Below are 16,120 nucleotides of genomic sequence, written 5' to 3' on the forward strand. Positions count from 1 at the left end.
TCTTGTCACTTTTCTTCTTTGCATTCAGTCATTTAAAGGCCACGCCTCACTAGACCAAGGCTGTCTTCCCTTTTATGCCTCCTTACCAATCCCACTTTTGAGTTAGGCCTTTCTTCATACATGGACTGTGCAAAGCCCCGCTCATCTCTCAGATTGTAGTTTCTCGCTGTACTTTAACACATACAGGATTATCTCAGGGATCAATTTGTTAATCCCCTATTCAAAACGATAAAGGTTTGCTATGAAATTCAAGCCCTGCCGTGACCTTCCTCGTCATTTCTCAATCTCTGGCTGGTCGAAGGCTCAGCATTCACTGAGTTTTCCCTAGCAGTGTCTGTCCCAGTGTCCTGGCTCATTCTGAACCCAAACTTAAATCTGCTGTAAGACCCAACCAAGCTATCAGTTCAAAAAGATGTCCCAGGTTTTCTTGTATTCCTATAGTTTGGCTTTACCACTAACTCTCCAATCTCATCTTCCTTGGGAGAAAAGTAAACATATTTATTTTCTTTCTCTATTATAAATTTCCATTATAAGTTAATGGTATTGAATACTTCCTGCAGATAACTCACAATCCTCTCTGAAGACTTGTAAGATACTAGAACACTTAAAAGAAGACAGCTCAGAAGCTTCAAGTCAAGAAGAAGGTAAATGTTGACTAATTTAATAAGATATTCTGCCTGATGTTTCTTGCATGGGAACAGGCACACAGACCATTAGGACAGACTGAGGAGCTGGGAAACAGGCATGGGAACTTGGTGGTGTCACAGATGAGTGCAGGAGAATGGATTGTTCACTAAATGGTGTTGGCCGGCTTTCCAATTTAAAAAAGTTCTGTAATTAGATCCCTGCTTATACACCAAAATTTCAAGTTAATAACAAATCATATGTAACATACAAATTTACTATAATATATGAAATGTATAAGTTAAAAATTTTAATGTTAATATGAGACAAGAAGGCTTTCTTGACAAGGCAGAGCATGACCATAGTCTTTCAGTCCATTAGTCCAATTGGCAATATGGGCAAAAGTTAGGTGATTTACAGAAAGGAAACTCAAATGGACTTTAAACAGTGTTCAGCCTCCTGAGTACTCCAGAAAATGCAAATTAACAGCAATGAGATTAGGATTTCACACTCACCAGATTGGCAAAACATTTTCAAGTCTGACATTATCAAGGATATGAAGTAATGGGGATTCTTCATCTGCTGCTGATGGGAATTTAAATTGGTACAATTCTTTTGGACAGAAATTTGACACTGTGTAGTGAAGTTGGGGAAATTAATTTTATGCTACTACCCAGGAATTCTGCTTCTGTGAAAATTATTGTCCATGTGCTCAGAGTAGGAACTAAGGTTCTCCTGGCAATTTTGTGTGTAATAACAAATATGTGGATATTACCCAAATACTTTAAATGTTAATAAAAGTTTTAAATAAATTGTGGAATATTCATGGTAGGTGGCAAATAAAGAATATTTATAGTACTTTCAAACATGTAGCACTACTGTCTGTATTTGTGAATATGAATATGGTAAATTAAAAACGCACTAGAATATTTTAACTAGTTCATCTCTGTAGAGAGAGAGAGTCAAATGGAGTAAGGCCTTCAGTTTTTGTGATATTTTGTTTCTTAATAAAAAGAGGCAAATATAGAAATATCTGGGAGGTAGGTACATGGATGTTTATTAACAGGTAAGTATTTTTTGAATATTTGAGACACTTCATTTTTTTAATGGTAAAAAACAGTGCCTGAAATTGAGGGTTGTGGTTTTATAGTGGCCATGCTCATAGTAAACTCTCATAGTTTTAAACAAAATCGATTCGTTATTAGGTAGTACACATTGGAGGGAATATTTAAGGAACTATTTATTGTCTTTGAAAAGTTGCTTCTAAGGAATTGTTTGTGAAAAATGCTTAGAAATGCTCTACATGGTCTGTTGACGCTATTATGGTCACAGGGATTAGTTGCATCATCCTTTTGGTTTTTTACAGAAGTATAATAAATTGGTCTAATAAGTTGTTTTTTCTTCTACTCTAGATGTGTTACAGCATACAGTAATCCACAAGAAACATACCGGGAAAAGTCCCATTGTGAAGTAGGTATCTATTTCCTGAAAAATGAATGTGTTGTGCATTTTTGAATTGCTGTGTCACATCAATTACTGACATATATGGCTCCAATTCTACATTTTACTGTTTGCTTATTATTTGTTCCACCTTTTCTGTGTTTCCTTTTCTCTCCTTTCTTGCTTTTGGGTGTTTTTTTTTCTATTTTATTATTCTCTTCTATTAGCCTTGATAGGTACATATTGCTTTTTCATTCTTCTAAGGGCTACCCTAGAGATCTTTGACTTAGTAAGATCCGAGATTAACTGTGCTTGTACCATTTCCCATGTGAGGACCTTTGATCACTGTAACATCACTTACCTTCTTCCAACTTATAAACTGTAGCTGTCATTTTTAAAAAATTTTGTGATCTATTTTAATTCTCTCTATATTCTAAACCTCATGAGAGGTTTTTCATTAATCATTTTGATTTTATCATTCCGTTGCTCTTTATTCCTTCCTGTGTGTCTTAGTATCCATCTACAATCATTTTCCTTCTAACTGAAGAACATGAGTATTTTCTGTAGTCCTGTAAATACCAGTGATGACATTCACTTTGTTTTTTATATGAAAAAAATGCTTGTTTTGTGTTCGTTTTTGAAAGATACTTTTGCTGGATATAGGGTTTTAGGTTGGAGGTTATTTTCTGTTAGCTCTTTGAAACTCCAGTTGCGCTGTCTTCCAGTGTGACGCCTTTGGGCCTAGAGTCACCTGCTGTCAGTCCAGCGCTGATTCTGACTCCCCTTGTACTCCAACCATCCCACGGTAAGTATGCACCCTAGGACTCTGCCTTCTGCCTCAGAGCCCTTGCTGATTCGAAGGGCCTGCTGGCCCTTGAACAGACACAGTCCAGAAGTCAACCTGGGGGTCAGCCCTCGACTTGTAGAGGAGCCCTGGCTTCCTATCCTTTGGGATCAGTAACTTTGGGAGGTCCCAGCCGATTTGAGCCTCTTGTTTGTAGGGGCAGCCTCAATAATGGACCCTTAGGTTGGTTTTCTCTTCTTTCCTGTTTCATTCTCCCCATTCCTGGCTCCTGCTTCCTGCAGTCACCTTCCAAATCAACTGTGTTACTCCAGATCTAATTTTAGGGTGAACTCAATCTTAAGAAAGCCGGTTTCCATTGTCTCAATCTTATTGTTGCTCCTTGCAAGTTAGTGTTTTTCCAAACTGATTGCTTTTTAAGATTTTCTTATTGTCTCTGGTTTTCAGCAGTTTTCCTGTGATAGGTTTGTAGCTTTCTTTGACTGAGTTCTACTTCTTGAGTCTGAAGCTTTGATTGATACCTTTGGTTTCAGAGAAGTCCAAGCCATTATCTCCTCAGATAATACTTCTGCCCTATTCTCTTGTTCCCTCTTCTGAGACTTGGAGTACTAGTATGTTAGACTTTCACATGTGCCACATCTCTTAAAATTTTTTTGTATTTTCCATATTTTTTTTCCTCTATTGCTCCAGTCTGTTTACTTCTGATCACATTTCCTCTTCATTGATTTTTAAAATCTGTTTCCATCCACTGAGTTCTTAATTTCAGCTTTACAGTTCTAGAATTTAAATTTGACTCTTCATACTTTCCGGTACTCTTCCCAAATCCTCCATATTCTTTTAGCCTTCAACCATGTTAAGTGTTGTATTTTAAAGTGTACATGCCCGTAACTTCATTCTGTGGATTCCCTTTGATTCTGTTTTCAAGTTTCTATGGTCAGTTCCTTTTGGTTTTCAGTCACATTATCCTGTCCCTTCACATGTCTTAGATATAGTACTTGGTGACTCTCAGGATGGGGGATATACCCTTGCTGTAAGTGGTCCAGGATGACCAGTATGGAGTCCAAAGACAGAATCTGCATTTTTTATGACTCTCCTTAGAGACAGGTATTAATTATTAAATAGATGAGACAGCTGTGTACTGGCTTATTACAGTATACTTTTTCTTGCCTTAGAGATATTACTAGGCATTCTGTAGAAAACTAACATACTGAAGAAAGGATTACCACATTATTTTATGGTATAGTAGGTTAGGTTATTGAGGACAGATTTTCATACTTGTATAAACTTTTCTTTTGGTAGCACTCTTAGTACCAGTTCTCCGTTGGATGGGCTCACCATGCAGTATTCTGAGCAGAATGGAAGCGTGGATTGGAGAAAGCAAAGCTGCGCTGCTGCCCGGCCCCCGGAGCACTGTGGGGCCTTAGCTGGCCAGGTGTTTGGGGGCTTTTTTTTTTCTTTACACCGTGTTGTTAGAGCATTGCTGCTCTGAAGCAGTCGAGTTCTGTAAGCATTGTTACATCAGATAGTTTATCTGGTAAAGAAGAAATGAAGGAATGTTTAAATGTTAGACTTTGAACTTACTTGGTTTGTATGATCTCAGCTCTTCTGATTCCTAATTAAGTATATTTAGGTTACTTTTATTGCTCAAAAAATTAGTACATTTTAATATATCTAAAATGTTTATTCTAACTAGGGGTCCAAAGTACTATGCCAACTTTTCTGCCTTTGAAAGAATGATTCACCTTTTAATAACTAGCTTGCTATTGCTGATGTGAATTTTCACACTCATTTTTCCTCATGAGTGGTTGGGCCAATTTACCAACACTCCTGAATGTAATTGGGAAATAATTGCTTTCTCAGGATTTGGTGTAATCAGATTGGAGAATATTCTCAAGTGTGTTTAGGTGCTGTAGGGAAAAGGCTTACTGGTGCAGTCATGGAGAGAACCACCTTCTCTCCAGAAAATAGATTGTTAAACTGATTTCTCTTTCTGGCCAACATTCAGATCCAATTGTTCATCTTTACTGGAATGTGTTTTTTATGAACCTAGAGCATTGAAGCATATTTTGAGAAATTATGTGTTATTTTAGTAATAACTTACTGAGTATGGTTTAGCTGTAGTCTAATTTCTTTTTATTCTCCCTACTAGCATTCAAGTGAAAAGCGAAGCTTATCTTCAATAAATAAGAAGAAAGGAAAGCCACAAATAGAAAAGTAGGTTCGATTTAGTAATAGAAATTGGTGTAAGAAAAGGCAGCAAACACGTAGGATTTGATAATGGGCATGTATAATCTGTGTAATATAAATAATATTTTTCTAATAGCTGTCTTTATATTTTTTACTTCTGGGCTTTATCTCTTTAGTTCAAAAATAACAAACACAAGTGACAAAAATAGAGCTATAGTAAAATATTAATATTCAGTTTGGAGAGGCAAAACTTGAGAACTACTCTAAAGGGTGAATCTTGTATTTAGTTATACCTTAATTTTTTTAATTATAAAAACTTTGAGGGGAATTTTAGTAATACTGTACTTAGTGTTCTCTAAAGAACCTTATAAAAAACGTTGGTAACATGTATACTTGTTTGTTTAGGGAGAAAATTAAGAAAACTGAAAATAGACTGAATAGTAGAATAAATGGTATCAGACTCTCCACTCCTCAGCATGTCCATGGTGGTTCTGTAAAAGGTAAGAACATTTTTCTCCAAATACCTATCATCTAAATATAGTTAGTGTGATACCTATTAGAGTAGGTGAGCTGTGCATCAAATCCTGATATTATACTTTTATCCTGCATTGATGTGAATAAGATTTCTCAATTAAGTGGTTCTGAAGTATTAATGGAGTTAATTTAGGAAAGACAATTCCACCACGGAGGTAAATATTTCCTTTGTCAAATCACCCTTCCCCACCAGTTCCTTCCTCTGGCTCAGCAGGCCCCTCCCTTGTTCCTCTTACACCCATCCTGCTCCAGAGCACAGGTCCACAAGTCCTGGGAGATCTTTTCCACCCTAATGGAGGCCTGTGTAAAGTCGTTTTTTAAAATCTTACTGACTTTTTCATGTTTTAATGACTGTCCTTTGTGGAGATTCTGGGGCTTTAGGGGAATTCAGACCCTCCTATTTTGTTGTATGAGATTTGTGTGATTTCCACTTACCCATCATCCTCTGTTTTTGGGTGAAAGGTTTTGTGTTTATTTGACTGAAATTGATAACTTTTCTGTGTTATATTTACCTTACAATTAATAGAAAAGATAAAAAAGAATAAAGGCCCACAGACTTCCAGAAGACTGTTTTGTCCGTGAGTGTACCTAACACATTTGTTGACTTGGGCTGATCTTAAAAACAAAGTTTTCTTAATTTAAGTTTTATTCAAATGTTAGTACATTCAGTTGTAATGCAACATAAATACCCAGAATATTTTTTTAATAGAGTGTATTTTTGGTGTGGGGGGAATCATGGGGAAGAGAGTGTAGCTCAGAGAAGACAAGTAGTGACTGTGGCATCTTACTACACTGATGGGCAGTGACTGCAATGGGGTATGGGGGGGATTCGATAATATGGGTGAATGTAACAACCACATTGCTTTTCATGTGAAACCTTCGTAAGTGTATATGAATAATACCTTAATAAAAAAATAAATAAATAAGTATTGCACGATTTAGCAGAATCCTGCCAATTCTGAACTAGAAGAACCTTGAGATTACTGTATTATGATATGCATTCAATGTTAATTAAAAGACCTCACATAATTATACTTAGAATGAACTATGGTATAAGGAAACTATGTTTGCAAAAATTAGTCATAACTAATTCTGAATTTAAATTTAGTGTTAGCATATGGCAACCTAGGTAATATAATTGATCAAGTCAAATAATTTTTGAAGTGTGATAATTCCTAACACTAAATAAGAATTGATTTAAATTTTGTTCATATGGACAGGACATGACATTTCATAAATTTACTTGTGGTCACTAAAGGTATTTTTATCAATAATTCTTTATTCTTAACATTCCTTATCCAACCCTATTCCTCTCTATTGGGTTACATACATTTGAAGATTCTTTTATAGGGAATATATTTTTAAACTAGATCTTTGCTTATATTGAATATTGGTAAAGGAAATGTAGTTACATTTTGACTCTGAAATTGTCTGGCCAGCTCAGTTGATGAACTGAACTGTCTTGGGGGGAAATTACAGGGGGAAAAAACCATGTCCTTTATGAATATAGCGTAACACTTAACTGTCTTTGAGGTTTCCTGTGGTGATGGCAGCTAAAAGGAGGAGGGAAAAGCTAAAATAAGGCAGGCGGAAGGTCTCCGTTGGTGGATGATTAGAAATAGCTTCTGCCGGGTGCCCCTCTTTCTTTCTTCCCTCCAGCTCTTTTCCGTACTGTCCCATGCTTGTCTCCTAAAAGCACATGCTGTTGAAATTCCTGTCAACTAACCATACCCTCATGAGATTGCTTTATCTCTTGTTTCTCACATAATTTGAGAACTACTGCTCACTAAAGAAGTTGACAACCATTCTTTACCTTTTAGTTTCATATTCCAGAGAGGTGCGTGGACTTTGATCTCAGAATCGATGTGGGTTCGAATCTTGTACTCCACAGCTTCTTAAATGCATGACCTCTCTGAAGCCTTAGTTTTCACATTTGTAAAATATGAATAATACCTGCCTCAGCAGATTGTAAGAATTAAATGTGATAACATGTGAACAGCATTTTACTAGTACCCAGCACTTAGGTGTTCCTTTTCCTGATTCCAATAAATTAAAAGAAAACACACTGTATAGGTTATTAAGAACTTTTTAATAACATCTCAAATCCCAATTCCTTCATCTCTTTATCTTCACGTATTATGAAAGTACAGCCTCAGGATTTTTGATGTAATCTATTTTGTCTATATGTGTCACTGTTTCGTACATATTTAACATTTATAGAGGATAACTATAAAATACACTTTGTACAACTTCTCATTGATGCCAAATGTATCTTAGCTATTTGCCAACTCCAATTTAAAAAGAGTCCTGCTTATTTCCCTTTGAAATAGTAAGGTATCAAGAAGGAATTACCTTTAAACATTTGGTATACTCACAATATATTTAATATTTTTTTAATGAAACAATAATGCGTATTATAAAGTGTAGGTACTATATTGAAGCTGAAAATATCGGGTCTTTCTGATTTCTGATTGTTACATTGTCCAGACCTTTAATTCATTCTCATTGAGGATAAGTATCATTTATTTTTAATTTTAAAATATAATTTCTGTTTTGAGTAATAATACATTCATATAGTTCAAAATTCTGAAGACACAAAAGAGAACAAAATGCACTGGACCTTTAATCCAGATTGGAAAATTTTTTGGAGATTTACCACAATTTGAAAAAAACAATTTCTTTTCTCTAGCTTACTTTTATTGTAAGAACACAGTATATAATACATATACAGAATTTCTGTTAGTCAGCTGTGTTATTGGTAGAGCTTCTGGTCAACAGTAGGTTATAAGTAGGTAAGTTTTGGGGAGTCAAAGCTTATATGTGAATTCTCAATTGTGTGGGTTGGGGGAGTCAATGCCCCTAACCACTGTGTTGTTTAAGGATCAACTGTAAATTCCTCACTGCCTCCCTCCATTGTCTGCCACCCAAAAGCAATCTGTGCTGTTAGTTATCAGTATTCTTCACAGTGTGTTTGCTTTTAAAACCTCAAGCTTTAAATCTCTCTCCTGAAGAGATGTATGCATCACCTCTTCTATATCAAGAATTGTGTCCCAGGGCATCAACCTTGTTTCTTCCACCCCACTCTTCTTTTGCATATTGTAGCACTAAAATGTTTTGGGGGAATGAGGTGGTTGACCTCTCAATTTCTTATAAAAATATGACAGCAATTCAGAGGTCTCCATCTTCTTTTAATAACCATTATGTTTCATCTGATGTGTCTAAATGGTTCTTAAGTCTAACTAATACTAATAACCAGGATTTTTATTGTTAGAATAGTGACTAATGTAAGTTTTTTGCTTTTGGTCTTCTTAGTAACATGCATGACCTTTTACCCTTTGAGACAGAGTAACAAAAAAGTTTATATTTCTGTGTAAAAGGGCAGTTCATTGGCATAATTGTTTTCATTCTCACCGTCCATACCTGTTGTCTCTAAAGGATAACATAATTTTTTATTATGAAAATTCCAAAAACCCAATGGAATTCTGAAGTGCTTTCTAGATAATAAAAAAGAAGATTAATTTAAATTTAGATTAATGTATTCAGTTCTTTGAAAACTGCAAATATATGACAATTTGGTGATTAGAATATTTAGTGGCTATATAAACTAAAGAAAATCATTTTATAAATCATGTCATTTGAGAATTAGCTGCTTTTTTTATTTTTTTAAACATATTCTGAAACTTACTCTTTGAAGTTTCAAAGACTCCCACTGTAGTGTCACTGCTCCAGTGTCAGTGAGCAAATCTTGGCTTACCCTACCCCAGTGGTTCCTTTTAGCCCATCATTTCTGGTTTAAGACTATAATATTGAATCTTTGATTCTCTTAATTCTTGAATTGTTCATTTTTGTTATATGTTGGTTGAAATAGTTATATGCAGAATTTCCATATGTACCCCAGTTCTCATTCTCATTAGTACAATTTAATGCCAGGTTGTTTGGCCACTGTGGCACATTAGATTGTCTTCACATAACCATTGGCGTCCACTTGCAGCCCTTTCCTTAGTCACATCCTGGCTGGTAATGGAGAATCTATAAGTGTAGTCCAGATTACCGTAAAATTATTATTTTCCCAAGGAACAACTTTGCCTCTTTTCTTACAGCCTCATGAGATTTCTGTGCCATTTTCCTTTGGCAGTTTGGCATTTTATTACTCAAAAGAAATCAGCAGCATGTACATTCTTTTTTTTTTTTTTTTTTTTTTTTTTTTTTTTTAATAATTATTTTTTATTGAAGGGTAGTTGACACACAGTATTACATTACATGAGTTTCAAGTGTACAACACAGTGGTAGAACATTTATATACATAATTCTAGGTTCCAGCTATCACCCTACCAGGCTGTTACAATATCTTGACTATATTCCTTATGCTATACCTTACATCCCGGTTACTAATTTATTTTACCATTGGAAGTCTGTCCTTTTTTTTTTTTTTTTTTTTTGTGAGGGCATCTCTCATATTTATTGATCAAATGGTTGTTAACGACAATAAAATTCTGTATAGGGGAGTCAATGCTCAATGCACAATCATTATTCCACCCCAAGCCTAATTTTTGTCAGTCTCCAATCTTCTGAGGGATAACAAACAAGTTTTTACATGTAGAACAAATTCTTACATAATGAATAAGTTACATAGTGAACAGTACAAGGGCAGTCATCACAGAAACTTTCGGTTTTGCTCATGCATTATGAACTATAAACAGTTCAAATATGAATACTCGTTTGGTTTTTATACTTGATTTATATGTGGATACCACATTTCTCTCTTTATTATTATTATTTTTAATAAAATGCTGAAGTGGTAGGTAGATACAAGATAAAGGTAGAAAACATAGTTTAGTGTTGTAAGAGAGCACATGTAGATGATCAGGTGTGTGCCTGTAGACTATGTGTTAATCCAAGCTAGACCAGGGCAATAAAACATCCACGTATGCAGAAGATTTCTCTCAGAACGGGGGGGTGAGGTTCTAAGCCTCACCTCTGTTGATCCCCAATTTCTCACCTGATGGCCCCCCTGCGACTGTGCCTGTCTTAGGTTGTTCCTCCCTTGAGGAATCTTACCCGTCTCTGGCTAACCAGTCATCTTCCGGGGCCATACAGGGAAATGTGAAGTTGGTAAGTGAGAGAGAAGCCTTATTGTTTGAAAAAGTTAGCTTTTTACTTCTTTGCATATTTATGCCCTGTGGCTTCTATGCCCAGCATTTGTCTTGAGGTATCTTTACCACTTGGAAGAATTATGATACTCGGTAAATTTGATATGAGGCACGAATTCTATTTAAGGGTTGTAATTAGGAAGGAAGAAGAAAAGCTATAGAAGTAGCAGGCGGAAGAAAACTTGGGAAGATTGATTATTTCTTTGATATATCTTCTTGTAGAGTAACTTCAGCATGTATAGGTTTTAAGCTACTACTTAAATTGCACACACACATTAACATAATAGGAGTATAGTTACATAACCAAAGCATATCTGTAATTACCAGCCATCTCCAGTGAAACCAAAAAAACCAGTTAGGCACCTTAGGCATTTGTGAAAACTTATCTATGATATGGTGGATATTGTCCAAATGAACTTGAACAGTCTGAGAGAAATCAGACAAATTAAAACAACCCATTCCTGGGGACTGTTCACATGCCATATGTTCTTTTAACAATAAATAGTTTGTAGTTGTAAGACTTTGGAGCGCTACAATTTGCACTTCTCCAAATTCTTGGTTGAGTTCCAACAGTATAGATCCAGTCCAATTTTGTTGTTTTACTATATGCACAGGCCAGCTTAGATATCTCCTTCCTCATTCCCATGGCAGGTCCAGGAACTGGTGGGATGAGTGCATCTACAGCTGTAGCAGTGCGTGGATCTTTGTTGGGGTTTTTTGATGATCATCTTCTGGCATGAGTCATCCAGAGGGTGCAGATGTTGGAAGTTCTTTTTCATATCGTATCTTAGTTCATTTTCGGGGTAGCCCAATTAGGCTTTGATCCTCTGTATAAACACAAACAGACCCTTTGCCTACACTTTTATATGCCCTTTATACCCTTGTGTAGAACTCGTTGGAGGTTACCACACAGGAACTGCCCTTTTTTTTTTTTTTTTTTTTTTGCTATCACTAATCTACACTTACATGACGAATATTATGTTTACTAGGCTCTCCCCTATACCAGGTCTCCCCTATAAACCCCTTTACAGTCACTGTCCATCAGCATAGCTAAATGTTGTAGAATCACTACTTGCCTTCTCTGTGTTGTACAGCCCTCCCTTTTCTCCTACCCCCCCATGCATGTTAATCTTAATACCCCCCTACTTCTCCCCCCCTTATCCCTCCCTACCCACCCATCCTCCCCAGTCCCTTTCCCTTTGGTACCTGTTAGTCCATTCTTGAGTTCTGTGATTCTGCTGCTGTTTTGTTCCTTCAGTTTTTCCTTTGTTCTTATATTCCACAGATAAGTGAAATCATTTGGTATTTCTCTTTCTCCGCTTGGCTTGTTTCACTGAGCATAATACCCTCCAGCTCCATCCATGTTGCTGCAAATGATTGGATTTGCCCTTTTCTTATAGCTGAGTAGTATTCCATTGTGTATATGTACCACATCTTCTTTATCCATTCATCTATTGATGGACATTTAGGTTGCTTCCAATTCTTGGCTATTGTAAATAGTGCTGCAATAAACATAGGGGTGCATCTGTCTTTCTCAAACTTGATTGCTGCATTCTTAGGGTAAATTCCTAGGAGTGGAATTCCTGGGTCAAATGGTAAGTCTGTTTTGAGCATTTTGATGTACCTCCATACTGCTTTCCACAATGGTTGAACTAACTTACATTCCCACCAGCAGTGTAGGAGGGTTCCCCTTTCTCCACAGCCTCGCCAACATTTGTTGTTGTTTGTCTTTTGGATGGCAGCCATCCTTACTGGTGTGAGGTGATACCTCATTGTAGTTTTAATTTGCATTTCTCTGATAATTAGCGATGTGGAGCATCTTTTCATGTGTCTGTTGGCCATCTGTATTTCTTTTTTGGAGAACTGTCTGTTCAGTTCCTCTGCCCATTTTTTAATTGGGTTATTTGTTTTTTGTTTGTTGAGGCGTGAGAGCTCCTTATATATTCTGGACGTCAAGCCTTTATCGGATGTGTCATTTTCAAATATATTCTCCCATACTGTAGGGATCCTTCTTGTTCTATTGATGGTGTCTTTTGCTGTACAGAAGCTTTTCAGCTTAATATAGTCCCACTTACTCATTTTTGCTGTTGTTTTCCTTGCCCGGGGAGATATGTTCAAGAAGAGGTCACTCATGTTTATGTCTAAGAGGTTTTCGCCTATGTTTTCTTCCAAGAGTTTAATGGTTTCATGGCTTACATTCAGGTCTTTGATCCATTTTGAGTTTACTTTTGTATATGGGGTTAGACAATGGTCCAGTTTCATTCTCCTACATGTAGCTGTCCAGTTTTGCCAGCACCACCTGTTGAAGAGACTGTCATTTCGCCATTGTATGTCCATGGCTCCTTTATCAAATATTAATTGACCATATATGTCTGGGTTAATGTCTGGATTCTCTAGTCTGTTCCATTGGTCTGTGGCTCTGTTCTTGTGCCAGTACCAAATTGTCTTGATTACTATGGCTTTATAGTAGAGCTTGAAGTTGGGGAGTGAGATCCCCCCTACTTTATTCTTCTTTCTCAGGATTGCTTTGGCTATTCGGGGTCTTTGGTGTTTCCATATGAATTTTTGAATTATTTGTTCCAGTTCATTGAAGAATGTTGCTGGTAGTTTCATAGGGATTGCATCAAATCTGTATATTGCTTTGGGCAGGATGGCCATTTTAACGATATTAATTCTTCCTAGCCACGAGCATGGGATGAGTTTCCATCTGTTAGTGTCCCCTTTAATTTCTCTTAAGAGTGACTTGTAGTTTTCAGAGTATAAGTCTTTCACTTCTTTGGTTAGGTTTATTCCTAGGTATTTTATTTTTTTTGATGCAATTGTGAATGGAGTTGTTTTCCTGATTTCTCTTTCTGTTGGCTCATTGTTAGTATATAGGAAAGCCACAGATTTCTGTGTGTTGATTTTGTATCCTGCAACTTTGCTGTATTCCGATATCAGTTCTAGTAGTTTTGGGGTGCAGTCTTTAGGGTTTTTTATGTACAGTATCATGTCATCTGCAAATAGTGACAGTTTAACTTCTTCTTTACCAATCTGGATTCCTTGTATTTCTTTATTTTGTCTGATTGCCGTGGCTAGGACCTCCAGTACTATGTTAAATAACAGTGGAGAGAGTGGGCATCCCTGTCTAGTTCCCGATCTCAGAGGAAATGCTTTCAGCTTCTCGCTGTTCAATATAATGTTGGCTGTGGGTTTATCATAGATGGCCTTTATTATGTTGAGGTACTTGCCCTCTATTCCCATTTTGCTGAGAGTTTTTAACATGAATGGATGTTGAACTTTGTCAAATGCTTTTTCAGCATCTATGGAGATGATCATGTGGTTTTTGTCTTTCTTTTTGTTGATGTGGTGGATGATGTTGATGGACTTTCGAATGTTGTACCATCCTTGCATCCCTGGGATGAAACCCACTTGGTCATGGTGTATGATCCTTTTGATGTATTTTTGAATTCGGTTTGCTAATATTTTGTTGAGTATTTTTGCATCTACGTTCATCAGGGATATTGGTCTGTAGTTTTCTTTTTTGGTGGGGTCTTTGCCTGGTTTTGGTATTAGGGTGATGTTAGCTTCATAGAATGAGTTTGGGAGTATCCCCTCCTCCTCTATTTTTTGGAAAACTTTAAGGAGAATGGGTATTATGTCTTCCCTGTATGTCTGATAAAATTCCGAGGTAAATCCATCTGGCCCGGGGGTTTTGTTCTTTGGTAGTTTTTTGATTACCTCTTCAATTTCGTTGCTGGTAATTGGTCTGTTTAGATTTTCTGTTTCTTCCTGGGTCAATCTTGGAAGGTTATATTTTTCTAGGAAGTTGTCCATTTCTCCTAGGTTTCCCAGCTTGTTAGCATATAGGTTTTCATAGTATTCTCCAATAATTCTTTGCATTTCCGTGGGGTCCGTCGTGATTTTTCCTTTCTCGTTTCTGATACTGTTGATTTGTGTTGACTCTCTTTTCTTCTTAATAAGTCTGGCTAGAGGCTTATCTATTTTGTTTATTTTCTCGAAGAACCAGCTCTTGGTTTCATTGATTTTTGCTATTGTTTTATTCTTCTCAATTTTATTTATTTCTTCTCTGATCTTTATTATGTCCCTCCTTCTGCTGACCTTAGGCCTCATCTGTTCTTCTTTTTCCAATTTCGATAATTGTGACATTAGACCATTCATTTGGGATTGCTCTTCCTTTTTTAAATATGCTTGGATTGCTATATACTTTCCTCTTAAGACTGCTTTTGCTGTGTCCCACAGAAGTTGGGGCTTAGTGTTGTTGTTGTCATTTGTTTCCATATATTGCTGGATCTCCATTTTGATTTGGTCATTGATCCATTGATTATTTAGGAGCGTGTTGTTAAGCCTCCATGTGTTCGTGAGCCTCTTTGCTTTCTTTGTACAGTTTATTTCTAGTTTTATGCCTTTGTGGTCTGAAAAGTTGGTTGGTAGGATTTCAATCTTTTGGAATTTTCTGAGGCTCTTTTTGTGGCCTAGTATGTGGTCTATTCTGGAGAATGTTCCATGTGCACTTGAGAAGAATGTATATCCCGCTGCTTTTGGATGTAGAGTTCTATAGATGTCTATTAGGTCCATCTGCTCTACTGTGTTGTTCAGTGCTTCCGTGTCCTTACTTATTTTCTGCCCAGTGGATCTATCCTTTGGGGTGAGTGGTGTGTTGAAGTCTCCTAGAATGAATGCATTGCAGTCTATATCCCCCTTTAGTTCTGTTAGTATTTGTTTCACATATGCTGGTGCTCCTGTGTTGGGTGCATATATATTTAGAATGGTTATATCCTCTTGTTTGACTGAGCCCTTTATCATTATGTAGTGTCCTTCTTTATCTCTTGTTACTTTCTTTGTTTTGAAGTCTATTTTGTCTGATATTAGTACTGCAACCCCTGCTTTCTTCTCACTGTTGTTTGCTTGAAATATGTTTTTCCATCCCTTGACTTTTAGTCTGTACATGTCTTTGGGTTTGAGGTGAGTTTCTTGTAAGCAGCATATAGATGGGTCTTGCTTTTTTATCCATTCTGTTACTCTGTGTCTTTTGATTGGTGCATTCAACCCATTAACATTTAGGGTGACTATTGAAAGATATGTACTTATTGCCATTGCAGGCTTTAAATTCGTGGTTACCAAAGGTTCAAGGTTAGCCTCTTTAGTATCTTACTGCCTAACTTAGCTCGCTTATTGAGCTGTTATATACACTGTCTGGAGATTCTTTTCTTCTCTCCCTTCTTGTTCCTCCTCCTCGATTCTTCATATGTTGGGTGTTTTGTGCTGTGCTCTTTCTAGGAGTGCTCCCATCTAGAGCAGTCCCTGTAAGATGTTCTGTAGAGGTGGTTTGTGGAAAGCAAATTCCCTCAGCTTTTGTTTGTCTGGGAATTGTTTAATCCCA

The 16,120-nt window shown here is 36.7% G+C and overlaps 1 protein-coding gene across 3 annotated transcripts in view; it reads left to right on the forward strand.

Annotated features, from left to right (window-relative positions):
• ZCCHC2 (zinc finger CCHC-type containing 2) overlaps positions 1-16,120 on the forward strand; it is a 67,737-nt gene that overhangs the window by 36,737 nt on the left and 14,880 nt on the right. For all 3 annotated transcript variants that reach the window (XR_005022939.2, XR_008998370.1, XM_036876708.2), the window contains exons 7-11: positions 561-644; positions 2,037-2,094; positions 4,166-4,298; positions 5,016-5,080; positions 5,459-5,553. Coding sequence is in view for 1 of the 3 variants with exons in the window: in XM_036876708.2 (XP_036732603.2) it covers positions 561-644; positions 2,037-2,094; positions 4,166-4,298; positions 5,016-5,080; positions 5,459-5,553 (435 nt within the window). In the remaining 2 variants the exon portion in view is untranslated. The remainder of the gene's footprint in view (positions 1-560; positions 645-2,036; positions 2,095-4,165; positions 4,299-5,015; positions 5,081-5,458; positions 5,554-16,120) is intronic.

Source organism: Manis pentadactyla, chromosome 6 (assembly GCF_030020395.1).
Source record: "Manis pentadactyla isolate mManPen7 chromosome 6, mManPen7.hap1, whole genome shotgun sequence".
In the NCBI taxonomy this organism is placed as follows: domain Eukaryota; kingdom Metazoa; phylum Chordata; class Mammalia; order Pholidota; family Manidae; genus Manis; species Manis pentadactyla.